Source organism: Mus caroli, unplaced genomic scaffold, assembly GCF_978045245.1.
Source record: "Mus caroli unplaced genomic scaffold, Mus_caroli_1 scaffold_19, whole genome shotgun sequence".
NCBI lineage: Eukaryota > Metazoa > Chordata > Mammalia > Rodentia > Muridae > Mus > Mus caroli.
This window is the reverse complement of record NW_028227274.1, coordinates 47,869,403-47,885,451: the sequence shown is the minus strand read 5'-3', so window position 1 is coordinate 47,885,451 and position 16,049 is coordinate 47,869,403. Positions and strand designations below refer to the sequence as shown.

The window sequence follows — 16,049 nt, the reverse complement described above, 5'->3', positions numbered from 1 at the left end:
GTTTGAGGCCAGCCTGGTCTACAGAGTGAGTTCCAGGACAGCCAGGGCTACACAGAGAAACCCTGTCTAGAAAAAAACCGAAGGAAGAGAGAGAGTTAGAGAGAGAGAGAGAAATCAAACTTGTATGGTGTCATAACCTAGGAGGTAGCAGGAATCTTTAAACTATGACTGGAAAAATTTCCAAGTGCTATACCATAACTGTCAATCAAACTTAGTCACTAAAGGGATCTCAAGAAAGGAAAGATAAAGTATAGTAATAACAGGAGATAAGGTGCAATGAGATGGATAAGAAGATAGTAGGATCAGCTAAATTATGATAGCTCCAAACTTCTTAGAAACAAACTTAATCCAGATCCTCTCTCACAGACGATTCAATAAATTTGGAATGAATTTAGGAATTTAAACTTTAAGCAGATAATTCTGCCAGCTTTGAAAGAACACAGGAAACAAGATACTTATTTTTAAAATGTGTAGTTTAACATTAAGAAGAGAATATTTTACTTATCTATTACTGCTTTTACACAAAAATGTTACACTTGGATCCTCTAAAAAATAGTATTCCATCCATTGAAAGCAATTTTGCCCTTTATAATAAAACTTAAGAATGGCCAGCAATATGGATCTGTGGGTCCTGCACCTGTCACCAAGCCGGATGGACAGCATGAGTTACATCTCCAGAACTCACATGGTAGGAGAGAACCTGTGAATGTCTTCTGACCTCTATGTGTGTAGTGGCATGTGTGCATCCATACACATAAAAACATTTTTAATACAATAAAAAAGCTTATGGAATCAATTGTATGTCTACACATGTGCTTGCTGCTTTAAATACACACACACACTCACACACACACACACACACACACACACTGTGGACAAACTGTAGTAATCTGTTCTCTTCTCCCATGCAAAGTAGCCAATGAAGGTTTTCAGGTTTGGTAATAAGTTCCTTTAATTACTAAGTCATCTCTGCTGCACAAGTGTTTGTGTAGAATAAACAATTGATATGCTAAACTGAAAAAAAACATTCAAGCATCCTATAAGATGTAAGTAGCACAGTAAGTCTGGCCTATAGCCAGATTTCCTTAAATCAGAATCATTAATACAATAAATACTATGTATAGTCTGGTGCTTTATTTTGCTAGAAAGGTTTAACATTTTATCATTCTGTATAAGTAAATTAATGCTTAAGGCCAAAAAAACAAATAAAGCCTAAACTCAAGAAACAAAATAAAGTAGAATCAGAAAATAAGTACTTGAAGGCAGAAGGGGACTACTTAAAGAAAGGAGCAATCAGAGAGAGAAAAATAATAAATACACAAGTAGAGCAGGGATCTCACAGAAGGTATATGTGGGAAAAACAATTGAATATCTTATAAATATGTAAAAATACTAAAATAAAATTCATCATTTTATCTAAACAATATATGCTGATTTAAAAAAAGCTTGAAATGAAGCATACTTACTTTATTGGTTTGGCTATCAGGATGTGGTGGTGAATCAAAATTTATTATGGCATGTAGAATATCATGTGTTAAATTACTAAGGTGCAATAATGGATTGGCAACTACTGTTTTGGCACTGGCTGTACAAGCAAAGAGAAGAGGCACTGAAGTTTGTTCTGACAAAGGGTTAGAAAATATTGGTTCTGTTGTTTCCTTAAAAGTGAAGAGAAAAAAAGTTAACCATTTTTATTTATAATCTACTCCTTAAGTAATTCAGAGTAACTTTCAAAATTGTTCAAAATTAAAAATTAAAAGCACTCAAAGTACATATTTAAATTGTTATGATCTGAGGAGAAAAATGTTTCTACAACTGTATCTAGAACAATAATACCCTTAACACTCCTCAATAAAGTACCGCTCATTACCTCAGAAGGCACTCTATAAGACTGTGTTCATACAAATTAAGCAAGTCAAAACACCTGACAACATCTGTTCTGCAAGTGTCATGTACATAGCTCCAACAATTCCTAATGATTACACACAAAGATTCATTCCTTAATGTAATTATAACAAAGAAAAGCAAGTTTTAATATTTCAAATAAAAAACACAATTTCAAAAGCTATTTCATATATGTATTATTCTTTTCTTTAAATAAAGCTTTTAAATTTTTAATTAAAATAATTATATTATTCCTCTCCTTTCATCCACATGTTCTGTTTGACTGTTCAAAGTTCTATACCTGCCAGTGTGATGGCACATGCCTTTAGTTTCAGTACTTGGGGGGCAGAAGCAGAGGTCAAGGTCAGTTTGGTCTACATGGGGAATTCCATGTTAGCTGGAGATACATGATGACACCTCACCTCACAGTAAAACAGAAATGTTACATACCTGCTGAGATTCTTGCAAAAGTAAAATTAATTCCATTCTCACTGATGCAAGACCCCCACCATGAGAGCCATGAAGCACACAGTAACTAAGAAACATTCTTAAGAGTGACTGATATTTCAAGAGCCACTGCCTTTTTTCCTGGAAACTTTCTCTCAGTTGTTTCACTTTTGTTTGGTGATGCAAATCATCATTATCCTCAGTTGATCCAGATTCATCTGCACTTTGGCTAAATGTGGTCTGCAGCTGTTCTACATCTGAGCAGAAGTCACAAGTCCTCTGAAGAGCTACTACCTCTTTTTCAAGCCAGTGGTAGAGTTGGTAACGCAATTTTCCACCATCTATTTCATAGCCAGTAGATAAAGTACGAAGTTCTACAGTGAGAATCTTTAAACATGCTCTAAATTTTAGTTGAACAGCAATTATATCTTCTGATGGATTTAAAATGTCATTTTCATCTAGTGTGCTTAAAGAGTCTGTGTAACTCAATTCATCTATTTCTTTAACTGTCTTTCTCTGCAAAGGTCTTATTTCTTTCATTGAAATAGGGGGATCTTCATTTTCTTCATCATTATCACTATCCCATTTCAACTCCAAAGAGTCATCTTGAAATACCACACTCGGTTGGCTCCAATCAAAAGAAAGGGTAGAATTTGAGTGCCTCTCTGAGGAACCCTCTGAAGAAGATTCAAAACCATTTATCAGCGACTGTGACCAGTCAACGGCAGAAGACTTGTCTTCTCGTACATCCAATGTTAGTGAAGAATCTTTACTAGTTAAAAAACTAGACCCTCTGCAACAGGGTTTTGCTTTCTTACTGACTTTGGGCATCTTTGACAATACTTCCAAAGCCAACATTGGGCAGCCAGCTTTTAGGTGAGCACTAGCAGTAGTAAAAAATAATCTTCTTTCACTTAGATTAATTGTTCCGGCCAGTCCACTTTTTCCTGCTAAAGCCATGTGTGTTGAAAATGTATCCGATGACGATCCAAAATGTCTTCTTAGCAAAAGAGGATGTGTTCTTAGGTAATTGTAGAAATTAAAAACTATAGGATTACAGGCTGACATCATGACTTGATCTGAAAGTAAATTAATTTGATGAATCAAGAGAACCTCACAATAGGAACTGAGAATATGTAATCATAAGAGTCCCCCCACCCCCTTGCTCTCAGAGGAAACAATATTTTATATCACAGTAAACCAAAGGCCTTACATACTACTTTCCAAGTGAAACAAAGTCTTCAAGTAGAATCCTTAGCTCTTTTCCTGCTTGCTGCCTCTTCAGTCAGCTTGTCCAGACCTCATCTTTTCTGACCACAGAAGCTATATCCTATCTCCTAAGAATCCCATGATGTTAACCACCATCTCTATGCTGTTAAGTTGAACATCTCTATCCTCTTTCCAAATTCCATAGTTCATTTTTACTTAAATACAAACACTCTTGCCCTGTGGGCTTATTTGGTGTGCCCTTGAGGCACACCAAACTTTATTCACCTATCTCTTTTGATTGACTTGCATTATTTAAACCAGTCAACCAGACCTTTGACCAAATATCATCTAACTAGAGAAGGCATCCTGATTTTATCAACACTCCAACATATCATTCACTATTAGTCAAGCTAAAAACTCAGGAGTTATCCTTAATTTCTAATTCTTCGGCATTCCATATCAAACTTAGTCCTGTGTTTAACTAAAATTATCCTATAGCCAAATACTTGTCTCTGCCTGTAGTCTTCTCACACTGCCCATGACCTAAACCACTATTATCACTTTTCTCTGATTTACATGGTTCTAGGGATATGTGATCTTGCATTAATATTCACTTATTTTTAAAAACAGAAAAACATGTAAGTTTTAAATAAAAATTTTAATAAAATATTAATAAACTGATGTTTCCTCTCAACTATGAAGAGGCCAGTATGAAACTTTACCTTAGATGGCTAAGAGACTTGAATACTTGAGTCTCATAGCTTTCTTCTTAATTTAAAAAGATACATATATCCTAAGTACCATAAACCACATATGTAGTGGCACATTAAACAACATGAACTAGAAGCTACTTTACATACTGTTAAAATAACACACTACTATATCATCTATCACATATAGTTCAATCCTGCCTATGAAAAATCCTGGTAAAGTAAACCCCACCATTTTTATATGAATTCACAGAAGAATGTACTTTTATAGTAGGCTAAAAGAATGTCTCACAAAAAGAAAGAAAAAAAGAAAACCAGAAGTAGGGTACATTTAATATCTCTATCCTACTGGTCACATGAAAAAACCAGTCAAGGATTTGGCTAGTTTAAGGTTCCTTAATCACACCTCATGAGTTAGCTTTCTTTAAACTCAGTATGTTTTTCTCGTAAAACTTATAAAACTGATTAACAAGTGTAATAGCCCAGCCTAATATTAAAAATTGGCTTTACATTTTTACACTTTATATTTACCATATTTAAAATCAAATTTTGGTAATACTGATGTTTAATACATTTCATAAAAACAGAAAGTCTAAAGTTCTTTTTTTTTTTTTTTTTTGGTTTTTCGAGACAGGGTTTCTCTGTGTAGCCCTGGCTGTCCTGGCACTCACTTTGTAGACCAGGCTGGCCTCGAACTCAGAAATCCGCCTGCCTCTGCCTCCCGAGTGCTGGGACTAAAGGCGTGCGCCACCACGCCCGGCTGTAAGTCTAAAGTTCTTTGTTTTAAATGGTTTATCGTTCTGAAAGAACAAAACCCCATTTAGTCACAAAGACCAAATATTTAATATGTATGTTATATTAAACAGTGGACGACATGCTGAGAAAATACTAGTAACGTTCTTATTAAAATCTTGCAATTGCAGCTTACCTTCATCCTCTGTAACTGGTTGCTTTATTAATGTTTCCAGAGCAGCACTATAATCTTCTAAGATCCAATGTGCCATACTCCGAAGAAAGGGGTCATGATGGGCATTTATGCTTGACGAACTGAGCTCACTGGCTGGAGAACCAATTCCCAAAACTTTTTTGCGTAAAATAGACTTGTATGTTGCTGACTTATCAAATTCAGATTCAAATAGTCTTGCTATTACAAGAGCCAACTGAATGTCATTAAGTTTCTCAAGACATACCTTTAAAACATTCATAAATAAAAAATATTTATAAACAAAGTCAGCTTTTGAAAGAAACTCAATTTATTTACTATAAATGTATAAAGATTTGTTATCTCCAAATTTAGCAAGTAATAAATGTAATAATGGCATGCATATTATCTACATTAGTAAATTAACACTGATAAGATCTCCAAATATATTTGTTATTACTAAAGCATGTATTTATAAACTAATTTCACCTGAGATAATGGATAATTCTATCTAGTTTCAATTAAACCTACCATTTTATTTTATTCCTCTTAAACTTCAACTCTCCTCAATTCATCTAATCAGACTAGAGTTTTCAAATTAAAAAGCTATTTTTTAACTCCACCAAATAAAAGAGTCAAATATACTTAAAATGTGCAGTCATATGACTAACTTTACAAAATCTGCTTTATTCCAGTTATATAAAAATATCATAAGCTATATGGTAAAAATAAAAAAGCTATGTGAAATCTTATCAGTTACTTTAGGTTCTTAGCCTTGTATATAGTAAAAATAAAAATAAAAATTTAAGATTTAGATTAATTGTTTAAAGAAATGATAACACTACTTGAAAAAGAAGTTCAACTAATTACCTCAATTGCATCTTTGAGGCAACCACCTAGAAGAAAAAATGCTGCAGAATGTTCAAACCTTTGCTTGCCTAATAAAGAAAAGGCATTTTTCAAAGCTGCTTTACGCCACCTCTCTTCCTCAAAATTGTGCCCAAAAAACTGTGTCATTTTGGTGTCTTTTTGAGATCTATAAATGAATGAAAATTATGAAAATTTTAAAATCCAATTTTTTAATCACCCTTTTCCAGTAAGAACTTTAAAGTTAGGAGTTTCAATGAGAAAGACAGCAAATTTGAAGACAGTCTGCACACACCAAGATCCAGTTACGATAAAAGTTATAACAATGGAAACAAAACTTTTGCCAGTTCAGAAATTCCAATGTATCTACATCTTTACCAGCAGATTAAGATTAGATAAACATTTACTTTTATAGGTAAACCTCAGAAGTTATTTAAAAATCTCTTTCAAATTGCAAAGTGAAGTATATTAGCATAACTCAGAAAAAAAATCACCTTTAAATTCATGCAAAATTTTATTAATATATACTTATGCAAAGATAATTTATACATTAACATTTATGCTAGTTCAAAATTAAAATCTCTTCAATAATATTGTTCTAGTCATGTAGAAATGACTTGCATAATCCAAAATTCAAATAAGGAAACCTGCTCTGATAGAAAATAATACTGAAAAACCTAGATTCTTAGGAAACTTATATTAAATATCAAAAATTTCCCCAGAGATTGACATTCTTGAACAGAACATCAAACAAACAATGGAAATCATGGAGTCCAGGTGCTGTTGACAAGTGAGATGAAGAAGATACAGCATCAAGAGTAACAATTTCAGGGACTTCCTGGGCCATGTCCTTCAGTAAGAGAGGAAAGATGCTTATCTGACAGATGCCAGACTTCACTATCTACCATGTTCCAGAAAGCTGATGAAAATTCATCTCAACAAATTTTTTTCTATTCCACTTCTTTCCTCCCTCCTTCTTGGTGATGAGGGAAATGTCTCTAGAATAAGCTAATAAGGGAGAAAATGTGTTTTTAGACTGACAAATGCTAAAACAAACTGAAGGGGCATCAACTGGTTTCTTCCACTGTAGTACACATGTAATTTTTTTCCCAATGAAGTATGAAACTCAAAAGCACTAAGAACATATTTTACTTTATGCATTCACTTGAAGTAAAGAGTGACTTCTAGCTGGGAAGCAGTCATTTACTTACCTATATAATCCCCAGATCACAGCTTTTTTTTTCATTGCAAGGTAAAAAATTGCAGCATCTAAAGGATCATTATTTCTATGAAAGGCTGCTTTGGCTACCTACAATTGGGAAATAGTAGTCAATTGTTTACAGAAGTAGCTTGGGAGTGAACAAAAAATTTCTCTTACATACAAGATTAGTATGTGCTATTTCTATGTTAAAATTTAAAGAAGTGTACAAATACTTTTGTACATAATTCTAGTAATAGAAGCATTTATGGTAGCAAAATATATATGGCTAAACTACTGTATTTTTTTCAACAAACACTTCAGAAATTCATAAATACACTAGTAAATAAATGTGATTAAAAACTAGAGGTTGAGGATAGCTAGGTCTAACAGCTGAGGTTTAGAATTACAACAGTTCATAGTTTTAGACAAAAGGATTATACATTGAAAACCAGTGTGAGACCATTAAATATAAAAAACCAAAAGTAGGTTAGGCTGGGGAGTCTGCTCACTGATACAATGCTTGCCTAGCATTCATAAAGCACCAGGTTCAATACCCAATACCAGACACACACCCACACACACACACACATACAGGTTCAATACCCAATACCAGACACACACCCACACACACACACACACACACACAAACTATGAAGCTGTTTCTAAAACAAAAGGGAATAAACTAATATTAGAGGAGACAGAATGACATAACCAAATAAATTCTTACTTTTTCTATGCATCTGCGCAAGATGCGAGCATTGCGAACCCACCACCCCACACCCATTGCTCTCAGTTCAGACCAAGTTGGATCATCTTTCTGCATGGCCGGCAACATATTCAGCAGTTCTTCCTCTGCTACTGAATGAAAAGCCCAAGCAAAATGACCAGTAGAAAGGCCTGAAGAAAAGCCAAAAATGACATTTATAACCAATGCAAATATTTAATATGATCATCATAAATGTATATGATGTTTATGCAATAAACATATAAACTGTTTTAAATTTTTAAATATTGGCATAAATAGCTCCAAATAATCTCATTTAATATGTCAGGGTATATATTAAACAAACTGGGTGCTTAAAATACAGAGTAATATGGCATATTCTTTAACTTTGCAGACTCCTTTTATCATAACATATGTTAAGAATAAAATCTTGGATATAGCATAAAGTCTAAGTGGAAAGGACAGAATTTTAAGGAACCATCATCATAAGTACAAATCCTGCGTTTATGATTTAAGAAAACATTTCTAGGCATATTCTATCTATGGCTACTTAAAACTGTGATGGTAACAAGTCTGAACTGGAAATCAGATGCTCTGGTGCACAGTCTTGGCTCTCTCAGAACAAACCTTTTGCCCTTGGAAAATATCTGTCTTACTAACTCTGCAGATTGTTACATGGGTCACTAAGAAGTACTCTTTCAAACTTTTATCATAGTTACATATAACTTTTATTGTTCCTAAACTGTGAGTTATTTTTATTCTTGATTCTCTAAACAAATGATACCACTCCAATGCACATAATTAAAATCTATTTCTTTGAACCAACAAAATACTTATGTGAAATGTCACTGGGCTGCAGTATTTTGTTCTCTGGCTATTTCTCACAGTTAGTTATAGTCACAGGCTGAGACTATCAGAAGCACTTGAAGTGCTGTTACATAGTGGTGTGCTTTTTCTTCAGTATTGCTTCTCTTTTCTCTGTGAACATCTTTTTTAGATGTTCTAATAGCACAGACAGAATTAAAGAACTCCTTTCAATCATCAAACTCCAACTAAGTATAACAATTTATTACTCCCAAATTAGAACATACTCATTATATCTGAGATCTATTAAAAAAATATGACCTTGGGAAAGTTACTTAATTTTTTAATGACTCAAGGTTTCATTAAAAACAAATGTACATGAAGGACTAGAGAGAAGGCTCAGTGGTTAAGAGCACTGGCTGCTCTTTTAGAATACCTAGGTTCAAATTTCAACACTAACATGGAAGCTCACAACTGCCTGTAACACCAGCTCCAGAGTATCTGACATCTTCACCCACACATGCAGGCCAAACATCAACGCAAATAAAAATGAACAGATCATTAAAAAAAAAAAAAAAAAAAAAAAAGAGAGAGAGAGAGAGAGAGTCTGGTGGTCCATGCCTTTAATCCCAACAGGTAGAAGGCAGAAACAGGAAATCTCTGATTTCAAGGCCAGCCTAGTCTACAAAGATAAGTTCTAGGACAGCCAGGGCTACACAAAGAAATCCTGTCTCAAAAAAACAAAACAACAAAAAAAATGTGCATAATGAGAACACTATGCTATTACACAATTTTAAGGATTGAATGAAATAATAGAATAAAGGAGTATAGAATACAACCTAACCCATAACAATTGTTATTATGCTGTTTTATCATATTGATATTTTTTTTTCCAAGACAGGGTTTCTCTGTGTAGCCCTGGCTGTCCTGGAACTCAAATTCAGAAATCCACCTGCCATTGCCTCCCAAGTGCTGGGATTAAAGGCACGAGCCACCACTACCTGGCCAGGCCATATTGATGGTTTTTTTTTTTTTTTTTTTTTTGGTTTTTTCGAGACAGGGTTTCTCTGTGTAGCCCTGGCTGTCCTGGCACTCACTTTGTAGACCAGGCTGGCCTCGAACTCAGAAATCCGCCTGCCTCTGCCTCCCGAGTGCTGGGACTAAAGGCATGCACCACCACGCCCGGCTCCCATATTGATGTTTTAATACTGATGTGTAACATCTGTGTCAATAATCTAATGATCAGTACATGTAATATTGCTCAGATTTGATTCTGTTCTTCCTTCTTTCCTTTTCCTTTCCCCTTCCTTCCTTCCTTTTCAGATTTATATCTTTGTTTTATGAAAAGTCTTCAGACACATGAGAAGGTGGCATTGGATCACATTACAGATGGCTATGAGTCACCATGTGGTTGCTGGGAAGTGAACTCAGGACCTCTGGAAGACCAGTCAGTGCTCTTAACTCCTGAGCCATCTTCTCCAGCCCTGAATCTGTCTTTTCATACTACATTTTTTCCCCAGTATTATTGAGCAAAATAAATGATGTCATAAGATTTTAACATATGTGGTTTCACATTTTTAATCTATACTACAGAATAATTTCTTCTCATTGAAGAGACATTAGTAGCATTCTATTCCTACTGCTAGAGGGTTCACTATAGTCAAGATATGGGAACAACCTAAATTGTGCTTCTACAGAAGAATGGGTTTTAAACTATGATTTACATAGACAATAGGAAATAGGAAATTCTGCAATGTGTAACACAAATAAGATTTGCAGATATTATACTAATAACTTAACAATAATCACATTAATGATAAAATGTATTATTCTACTCACAAGAGATATTTCAAAGAAAAAAACTCATGGAATTAAAAAGTAGAGTGGTGGTTGCAGTGACTGAGAGGAGGGGACTCAATAGGCAGCAAGTTTTACCAAATAAGATGAATAAGCTCTACAGGCATCTGCTATACAATGGTCAATAATATTGTGCTGTTTACTTATAAGCTTATTGGAAGGATGACTAAATGGTATGCAGTATAAAGAATACCTTTATTTAAAAAAATCATTAAAAATAAGCAGATGGAAAGCTAATAAATATCTAAAGAAAACAGTAGAAATCAAAATGTATATTAAGAATGCCAGTGGGAGCCGGGCGTGGTGGTGCACGCCTTTAGTCCCAGCACTCGGGAGGCAGAGGCAGGCGGATTTCTGAGTTCGAGGCCAGCCTGGTCTACAGAGTGAGTTCCAGGACAGCCAGGGCTATACAGAGAAACCCTGCCTCAAAAAACCAAAAAACCAAAACCAAAAAAAAAAAAAAAGAATGCCAGTGGGGCTGGAAAGGTAACTCAGCAGTTAAGAGCCCACATGAGGATGCTTCAATCCCACTTAGAAGTGGGAAGAAAATAATCATGGGACCAAAGGGAGGGACGGGTCTGTGTGGGAGAGAATAGAGGGAGGAAAAGGATCAGCTTTGGAGGGGTGAGGGAACAAGAGAGAAGGCCAGAGAGCCAGGAGACTGAATGAAAATAAGCTACCTCGGTAGAGAGGGTGGGAGGTGGGAGGGCTCTCTAGAAAGTACCAGAGACCCAGGAGGTGAGAGACTCTCAGAACTCAATGGAGGTGACCTTAGCCAAAATACCCAACATTGGGGAGAGGAAACTCACAGATGGGCCTCAGGTAGAGGAACTGGGTTAGTAAACCAGTCAAAATTTTTGACCTAGAAAAAAACTATCTAAAAGAACTGCAGGGACAAAAATGGAGACGAGACTGAGCGAAAGGCGGTCCAATGACCAACCCAACTTGGGAATCAAACTCAAGGGTGGGGGAGGGACATAAAGGCCAGACACTATTACTGATGCTCACAACCACTGGACTGAAGTCAGGGACCCCTCTGGTTGAATTAGGGAAAGGACCCCATCCACAGGAAGACCAGCAGTCTCAACTAATCTGGACCTCAGGGAGCTCCCAGGCACTGAGCCACCAACCAGGACCATACATAGGCCATTCTGAGGCCCCTAGCAGATATGTAGAAGAGGACTACTTGGCCTGGCCTCAGTGGGAGATGTGCTTAATCCTCAAGAGACTTGAGGCCCCAGGGAAGTGGGGAGGCCTGGTAGGATGGGAAGGGGGAGAAGGAATAGGATAAAGAACTGTGGAGGGAGGACTGGGGGATGGGGGCAATGACTAGAATGTAAATAAAAAATAAATTAAAATTAAAAAAAAAAAAAGCATCGGCTGCTCTTCCAGAGATCCTGAGTTCAATTCCCAGCAACCATATGGATTTGACGTTCTCTTCTGCACACAGGTGTACATCCAAATAGAGCACTCATATACATAAATAAATAAATCTTAAAAAAAAAGCAAGAATGCCACCAATGAAGTCAACAGTAGGCTCAAAACAGTCAAATGAAACTGTAAGAATATGAAGAATTGTGGTTTTGTTATTAAGTATAGTTGAGCTACCAGCAGGAGGAAAAGGAGAACAAATTTCTCAAGCAATAGTGGCTGAAATTAATGAAAACCACAGACACTCACAGAGCACAAAGCAGGCCAAAACAACCCATAATTCTGCATGTTACCAACAGCCTGGAGCTGACCCTGTGCCACAAGTCTCTGTACCCAAATCCTGCCAGGAGAGAGCTGGTCAGATGAGACCACCAACTGTTGTAATTCTAAACCTCAGCTGCTAGACCTAGCTATCCTCAACCTCTGGAAAATATGCCACACTGTGAAAAGACCAAATCTAAAAATAATAGGAATAGAGGAAAGAAAAGAAATCCAGGTCAAAGACACAGAAAATATTATCAACAAAATCACAGAAGAAAATTTCCCCAATCTAGAAGAAATGTCTATCAAGATACAAGAAGCATACAGAACATCAAATAGACTGGACCAGAAAAGAAATTCCTTCAGAGTATAAAAATCAAACACTAGGCATACAGAAATATACTGGCTAGATTTGTGCCAACTTGACACAGGCTGGAGTTATCACAGAGAAAGGAGCTTCAGTTAGGGAAATGCCTCCATGAGATCCAGCAGTGGGGCATTTTCTCAATTAGTGATCAAGGGGGGGTAGGGGTGGGGGGGGTCCCCTTGTGGGTGGTGCCATCTCTGGGCTGGTATAAGACAGCAGGCTGAGCAAGCCAGAGGACCAGTAAAGAACATCCCTCCATGGCCTCTGCATCAGCTTTTGCTTCCTGACCTGCTTGAGTTCCAGTCCTGACATTCTTTGGTGATGAACAGCAATGTGGAAAATGTAAGCTGAATAAACCCTTTCCTCCTCAACTTGCTTCTTGGTCATGATGTTTGTGCAGGAGTAGAAACCCTGACTAAGACAAGAACCGAAGAAAATTAAAAGCTACAAGGGAAAAAGACCAAGTAATATACAAATGTAGACCTACTAGAATTGACCTACTAGAATTGAACCTGACTTCACAATGGAGACTCTAAAAGCCAGAAGGACAGATATCTTGCAGACTCTATGGGACCACAGATGCTAGCCCAGACTACTATGCCCAGAAAACTGTCAATCACAATAGATGGTGAAAATAAGACATTCCATGATAAAAAAGCATATTTAAGAAGTATCTATCTAGAAATCCATTCTTACAGAAAGCAAACTCCAAGCTAAAGAGTAACCAAACCCAAGAAAACCTAAGAATCTATCCTGGACTAGCAAATCAAAAAAGGAGGAAATAAACACCACCACACCACCACTACCAGCACACCAGCACACTACCACCACCACCACCACCACCACCACCACCACCACCAAACACTGATCATTTATTTCTCATAAAATCAGTGGTCTTAATTTCCCAATAAAAACACACATAGTAATAAAATGGATACAATAATTGTATCTACCCTTCTACTAAATCCAAGAAACACACCTTAACATCAAGGACAAACATCACCAAAGGATAAAAGGATAGAAAAAAGATATTGCAAGCAAAAGGACATAAGAAGCAAGCTGGTGTAGCCATTTTAATACCTGACAAAATAGACTTCAATTCAAAACTAATCAGAAGAGATATGGAAACTACAATAGTCAAAGGAAAAACCTACCAGGAGGACACTGCCAATTCTTAACACCAATGCACCAAACACAAGGGTACCCAAATTTATAAAAGACACACAGCTTAACTCACATACCAATTCTCACATACTGACAGGAAGCTTCAATTTCACTGTTCCCAATACACAGGTGATCCAGACAAACTCAAGCAGAAATGCTGGAGCTAACTGATGTTATAAACCAAATGGACCAAACAGGTATTTACACAACATTTCACCCAGACACAAAACAATACTTCCAATCTGCATCTCAAGGAACTTTCTCCAAAATTGAGAACATACTTGGACACAAAGCAAATGTCAACACATACAAGAAGACTAAAATACTATGCATCCTATCTTACCACCATCATTTAGAGGTGGTTATCAAAACAACAGAGAACTCAGAAACCTGTGAAAAATGAACTCACTACTGAATGAAAAATGCATCAAGACAGAATTTAAGAAAAAGAATCAAAGATTGTCTATAATTGAACAAAAATGAACACACAACATACCTAAATTTACATGACACAAAGGTGGTTCTAAGAGGCAAATTCACAGCACTAAGTTCCAACCTTAAAAAATGGGAGAGATCTCATACTAGTAATTTTCCAGTATTGGGACTGGGCTATATCTAATTGGGTTGTTGGCCAAAGGGGAATCCCCAAACCCATACTGACACCAAGACTATAAGCTGATCTCAACAAACAGATGGCACTGCAGAAGACAACACCTACATAACTACTGAACATGGAAAAGTTAAACTATCACTTAGCTAGAGCATTCACCCCCTATATATTAGTGTCTTTGCTATAGAAAAGTACTCTGCATGCTACCAAAGAAGAAACATAAACACCAACCCAACTACGAACCTGATGATCTACAACAGTGTCTTGTCTCCAAGATACACAAGAGCAATGGTGGCACAAAGCTTGCAGGAGCAACCAACCAATATCTGACTTAAGGCTCTCCTTACTCCATGAGATGGAACTGATTAAGTGATCAAGAACCTGAGACGACATAGCATGGGGACCCAGAGTGAAAGCAAATACTAATATTTTACTAAAAGAATGTTGCAATAAAATGACTTCTCATGACATTCCACTATAGACAAGTGCCTTGCTCAGTTATCAGAGAAGCTTCCTCCAGCAGCAGATACAAACATAGATACCCACAGTCAAACATTATGCAGAATATAAGACCGTAAAACAACTCAGCTCTAAACCAGGTATCTCTATCAAACCCTCAGGGGTCAGGGTACCTGAAGAGGAGGAAGAAAAAGTCATGAGCCAGAAGGGTTGGAGGATAGAAAACAAAGCCCTCTAAATTAACAAGATCAACACACAGATGAACTCACAGAAACCAAGGCAGCACGCACAGGGCCTGCCTGGGTTTGTACTAGATTGGGTCCTAGAGCTGAAAGGAGAAGAGGACACATGCTCCCATCCCTAACCCAGAAGCTATTTCCAATTGAAATCCACTTGCAAGTGAAAACATAGTATCCTCCAAAGGAGTCTCACTAGGAACACAACTATTCTTGAGGGTAGGCTGCAGGCACAGCAGTAGATGTTCAATAGAAAATACAGAAAAAGAACTCAACTACATCTTTGGAGATTCTGCGTCTCATAATGTCATGTTGGGACCTTATTACTTTTTTTTAAATTATCTTTTTCACTTTTATTTTAAGCCCACTGGTTATGAATTATGGCTTTCAGTTTAGTGTTTTTATGAGATTTCTGAGCATGTAAATGGGTAGGGTCTCTGCAGTTATATCTCCTTGTGTTTTTATGAGATTTCTGAGCATGTAAATGGGTAGGGTCTCTGCAGTTATATCTCCTTGTGTAATTTCTTCTTCTCTTTGTTTTGTCTTATTCGAATGTGTTAAATTTTGTCTTATCTTTTGTGCTGTGCTGTGCTGTGCTGTGCTGTGCTGTGCTGTGCTGTGCTGTATTGTATTGTATTGTATTGTATTGTATTGTATTGTATTGTAGCATCCCTTAGAAGCCTGTTTCTGTTTTCTGAGAGACAGAAAGGGAGTAGATCCAGATTGGGAGGGCAGTGGGGAGGAATTGGAAGTAATAGAAGGAGGAGAAAATGTGATCAGGATATATTATGTGAGGAAAAAATATATTAGTAGATAAAAAAGTCAGTAAATAATCCAAAGACATTAATCATAAGAATATGAATTACCAGTAAATATGCAGAAAACATGTTTAATAC

The 16,049-nt window shown here is 36.5% G+C and overlaps 1 protein-coding gene across 4 annotated transcripts in view; it reads right to left on the bottom strand.

Moving 5' to 3' along the window:
* Nucleotides 1-16,049, bottom strand: part of Dmxl1 (Dmx like 1) — a 131,476-nt gene that overhangs the window by 64,122 nt on the left and 51,305 nt on the right. For all 4 annotated transcript variants that reach the window (XM_029471979.2, XM_029471981.2, XM_021150434.3 and 1 more), the window contains exons 20-25: nt 7,968-8,137; nt 7,251-7,348; nt 6,043-6,208; nt 5,179-5,440; nt 2,335-3,410; nt 1,467-1,658 (exon numbers count right to left, since the gene is read on the bottom strand). In XM_029471979.2, the coding sequence (XP_029327839.1) occupies nt 1,467-1,658; nt 2,335-3,410; nt 5,179-5,440; nt 6,043-6,208; nt 7,251-7,348; nt 7,968-8,137 (1,964 nt within the window). The remainder of the gene's footprint in view (nt 1-1,466; nt 1,659-2,334; nt 3,411-5,178; nt 5,441-6,042; nt 6,209-7,250; nt 7,349-7,967; nt 8,138-16,049) is intronic.